This window comes from Buceros rhinoceros, unplaced genomic scaffold (genome assembly GCF_000710305.1).
Source record: "Buceros rhinoceros silvestris isolate BGI_N320 unplaced genomic scaffold, ASM71030v1 scaffold23385, whole genome shotgun sequence".
Taxonomy (NCBI): Eukaryota; Metazoa; Chordata; class Aves; order Bucerotiformes; family Bucerotidae; genus Buceros; species Buceros rhinoceros.
The window spans coordinates 29611-33851 of NW_010414917.1; the positions used below are offsets into that span (position 1 = coordinate 29611).

General features: G+C 56.0%; 1 protein-coding gene across 1 annotated transcript in view; it reads left to right on the plus strand.

Moving 5' to 3' along the window:
* The window catches only part of HRAS (Harvey rat sarcoma viral oncogene homolog), a 20941-nt gene that overhangs the window by 8788 nt on the left and 7912 nt on the right, over positions 1-4241 (plus strand). Inside the window, exon 2 of the mRNA XM_010137256.1 lies at positions 1596-1749. Within this exon, the coding sequence (XP_010135558.1) occupies positions 1639-1749 (111 nt within the window). The 5' untranslated portion in view covers positions 1596-1638. The remainder of the gene's footprint in view (positions 1-1595; positions 1750-4241) is intronic.

Here is a 4241-nt window from a genome sequence, read left to right on the forward strand (position 1 = left end):
TGGCTTCCAGTGGGCAGGGGTTGCAGTCCAGCGTGGGTGGATTTCTATTTAAACCTTTGGGGTTTTGTAATCTTCCTGAGTTAAAGTTCCTCTTTCTCAGCAGCATTGGCGCAGAAATTTAAGAGGGGTGGGGTGGGTGGGGATTTTTCTCCTGCTGCTGCAGAATGTGGTTTGCTTGTCCTTTCCCTCCGCATCATTCCCGTGACTACTGACCGTGCCCTGTGGACAGGCCATCGCACGGGAGCGGGGGTGCCCCTTCCGCAGTCGTCCTCCCTGTGGTGATGGCCAGCATGGCTGGAGGCTGGGCAGAGGGTGTGGATGTGCCATCGTCTCAAACCTGCTCTGTGGTTCAGGTTTAGTGAAGGCTGAGGGTGAAGACGTGGAGCCAGCGGTGTATTGGGGGGGGTGTGGTGTGAGACTTCTTCCCTGCTCCTGTGGGCATTGGCATCCAAACCGCATTGGCCAAGGCTTTTAAATCTGTCTGATGATGTTGGATCTCCAGCTTGAGATAAGGCAAATCGGAGACAGCGCTGAGCACTCCCAGAAAACCAGACCTCTTAAACGGGTTATGATAGGGTTTGCTTTTGATTTCCAGAGCCTGTACCTCAGGCTCCTGATCAGTAACACTCCTTTACCTCTTGACGTTTGCCTGGGGAACGTGTGCGGTTTGCATCCAGCCGTCGGGCTGAAGGATTGCAGCACTTCACGGGACCAGCACGGTTTTGTTTGCAGTCTGATGGGTTATTCTGCCCGTTTTAAAGTAACCTTCATTACCAGCAGAGGATTAGGTGAAACAGTTCTGGATGCTGCAGTTCCTTGCGGGACTTTAGACCACGTTTCATGGTTTTAGGTGAGGCTGTCTCCCCTTGGAGACCCTAGTGTGTCAGACCATAAAAGCCAAAGCAGGATCCAAAGTGGATTCTGGAGACACAGCACGGTGTGACAGACTGAAATCAGTGTAATTTGCTTTGGCCAGATCCCCAGTGTGCTGGGTGGGAAGAAGGTAAGAAAGCTCTTGACCCATGGGGCGCACAGGCCATCCCAGCATCACCCCATTTCCAGGCCAGGCTCGCCAGGGTGGTACGTCTGTGAGCTTGGGGTGAGAAGCCAGGGAGGTCCTGGAGCAGAGCTCCCTGTGCTGGCAACTGCGTGGACAGTTTCATAAAGCAGGTTGCTTACCTGGTGTTGGCTCACTGGTTTTCATCCCAGGGAGCGAGGGGTGGCTCCTCACCACCCAGGATAGCAGTGAGGTGGGTTTAACTTGTCCCATCGTCAATCCCTGCTGAAGTCAAGCAACTTAAAAGAATGTTAAAACCTTCAGGGGTGCGACCCTTCACCTCTGTTGAAGAGTTTGATGCCTCTGTGTGACGGCATGTCAGATCCCAGAGCTCCGCGTCTCCACCTCGCAGCGTTTGGGCGCACCTGGCATGTGCAGGAGATGTTGGGAGCACCTGCTACCGAGGAAGAAGGCCATGCTTTGTGTATTTGTGCCTTCTCCAGCAGAAAAGGGGGGCTGAACGGTCTGCTCCGCTGCAGAGCGGGCGGTGACGGCGAGAGACCCCCTCTCCTAACACGGCAGCTGTTTTCCCTCGCAGGTGGTGGTGCTCCTGGGAGCCCTGAGCTGGGGTCGGCTGGAAGATGACCGAATACAAGCTGGTGGTGGTGGGAGCTGGTGGTGTCGGGAAGAGTGCTTTGACGATACAGCTCATTCAGAACCATTTTGTGGATGAGTATGACCCCACGATAGAGGTAAGCGAGGTCGGGGTCTGGGGGCATGGGGTCGGTCTGTCTGCTCCTCCTTTTGCTCTTCTCCACCTTGCCTCCCACCTAGAGCGTTCCCGTCTTGGTGTCGAGTCTGAACTTCAGTTCCTTTGCTTCGCAGAGCTATTCCGAGTCGCTGCACACACGTTCTGAGGTCGCAGTGACCGATTTGTGCCTCCTGTGATGGTTGCTGGGGAGAGATGGTGAGGGAGGCAGAGCCGCAGCGCAGAAGTCCTCCTTTCTGATGAGACAGCAGCGCAGGGAGGGGTTGACAGGTTGGGACTGAAGAGCCACTTTGCGCCTGTGCTTCCATTTCTCCTCCTGTGAAATCAGAGTAAATATATTGACTTCTCGAGCAGGGTGTTTGGAGATTTACTGATGACATGGGCTTTATCAGAGCTGGGCTGCGTTATGTATGTGCTGCAGCTTGAGCGAGATGTGCTGAGCAGCTGAACCGTTCCGGTTCCCGGCACGTGGCCTCTGCTCCATCATGAGGAGTTAAAGGTTGGCGTATGGGTCTTGCAGTCGGTGTGGATGGCTCAGCACCCTGACTGGAGGAGCAGGCAGGCACCATGTGCTCCTCCAGGCTGTGCAGAATGGGGGTCTGGTCTTCAATATCCATGACACTATTATGAGTTTTTTTACTTAAAAACCTGCTCCATTCTGCTGCTGCTTTCAGCGTTGTTGGTGAGGTGCTATTGACCCCCTGCATGACTTGCACCTTCGTTTGCGGGAGGTGTGGGCAGCAGCCGCTGCTCTGCATGAGGAGTAAGTCCACCCTGGGAAGGGAAATGACGGCTCTGTCATGCCTCTTAGACAATAACCTCCCTGTCTGCAGTCCTGAAGGATTCTCTACCAGATGTGTCTAAATGCAGCTGTGGTTGCCGCAGTTATTATTATCATAATGGCTAAAAGGCCCCAACTGGGACCGTAAATCTATTCTGGTAGGTGTTGTGTGTGTAGTCCCCACCCTGAAGAGCTTTCAACTCAAATAAACAAGCAAGACAAGGCTTGGTAGAAAGGCAGAAATAGTCTTACAGTCCTACGGCCGGGAAGGAGAGAAAGCACTTAGAAGCACGTGCTCTTACGTCATTTGGCCAAGGTCACCTAGCAAGCCCGCGGCAGAGACTGGAACTCGACTCAAGGGCTCCTGAGCCTCAGTGCTTATGGACACAGTTACCTTCTTCCTCAGCATCTCTCTCCTCGTGCTCGTCACCAGCAGCATCCTGTGCGTTTCACAGAAGCCTGTTCCAGCTTGTCTGCTGGATGGAGAGCTGCCGATGGAGAGCAACCTCCCCGAGGAGACCCCTGCACGGGTGGGTCCTCTCTGGGCCTCAGGGTGGGCAGAGGCAGCTCTGACCCAGTGAAGCGCTGGGTTTTGGCATCCTATTATTTTTGCCTCCAGCCGCCTGTACGCACCCTGCAGGGAATTTTCTCCCTGTAAACAGGCAGCGGGGAATGCAAACCTTGCATGGCATTTCCCAGCACACCCTCCTTCCTCCTGCCATGCCCGGGAGATGCCTGCTCTCCTCCCCTGTTCCCCCCAGCCCCACTCTGCTCTCCTCCTCTCCTAAAACAGCCAAGAGCTGCTCTTCACCCCTCTCGCCCGAGGTGCTTCTCTGCTTGCAGGTCCCACCAGACCTGATGCCCTTGGCTGTGCCCCACATCCCCCTGCCCATCCTGTCATTCCAGGCTCCTTTTAGTTATGCTTCATGTTATGGGGATTTGGGACGCACAGAATGTTACCTGCCAGCCATCCAAATGTGACCAAGAAACCACCCTCCTGTGACGAAGCTGCTTTGGATGGTGCGCAGGAGCTGGCGGTGGCTGTTCGGCCAGCTAATGAAGAGCCCAGCAGTGCTGGAATGAGCAGGGTAGAAGGGGGAAAAGAGAGTCTGTGTGCTCGGAGCACGGGCTTTCCCCATCGCTTGAACGAACTGGGCGCACGCTGTGCCGCACAGGGGTGTCGGGCTGCACTGAGGTGGTGCTCCCCAGGGCTGGAGAGATGGAGAAATGAGTCGGTCCCCTGTCTGGGACAAAGTCCCTGGCTGAGTGCCTGATTCACTGGTGCAAATGTCCTGTTTGTAGCTCAGTGCTGACCCACTACAGCACACACTCGTGCGCCTGCTCTGGGGCTGCCGAGCAGCCTTCAGACCTTTAGTTTGGGAGCAGGAGGGCCGAGGCACCGAGGAGGTGTGAGCTGCTGGCAGCGTCATGAGGCGACTGAGCGGGGATGGTGTAGGGAGTCAGACTGGGCTGGGAGACTCCTCAGTTCATCTGGCGTTTGACAAGGGCTCCTCTTAGCCTGGGCTCCCAGCACAGCCAGGGGGCTCCCAGCGTCCAGCCGGGATCCTGAGTCTGAGCCCTGGCAGATGTTGGGACTTCACAGCGGGGTCTGTCCGCTTTCCCCTGTGCATGGAGGTGTGGTGGGACGTGGCGGGCTGCAGGGCACCAGTGGCCAGACGCGTGGGCTGGTGGCA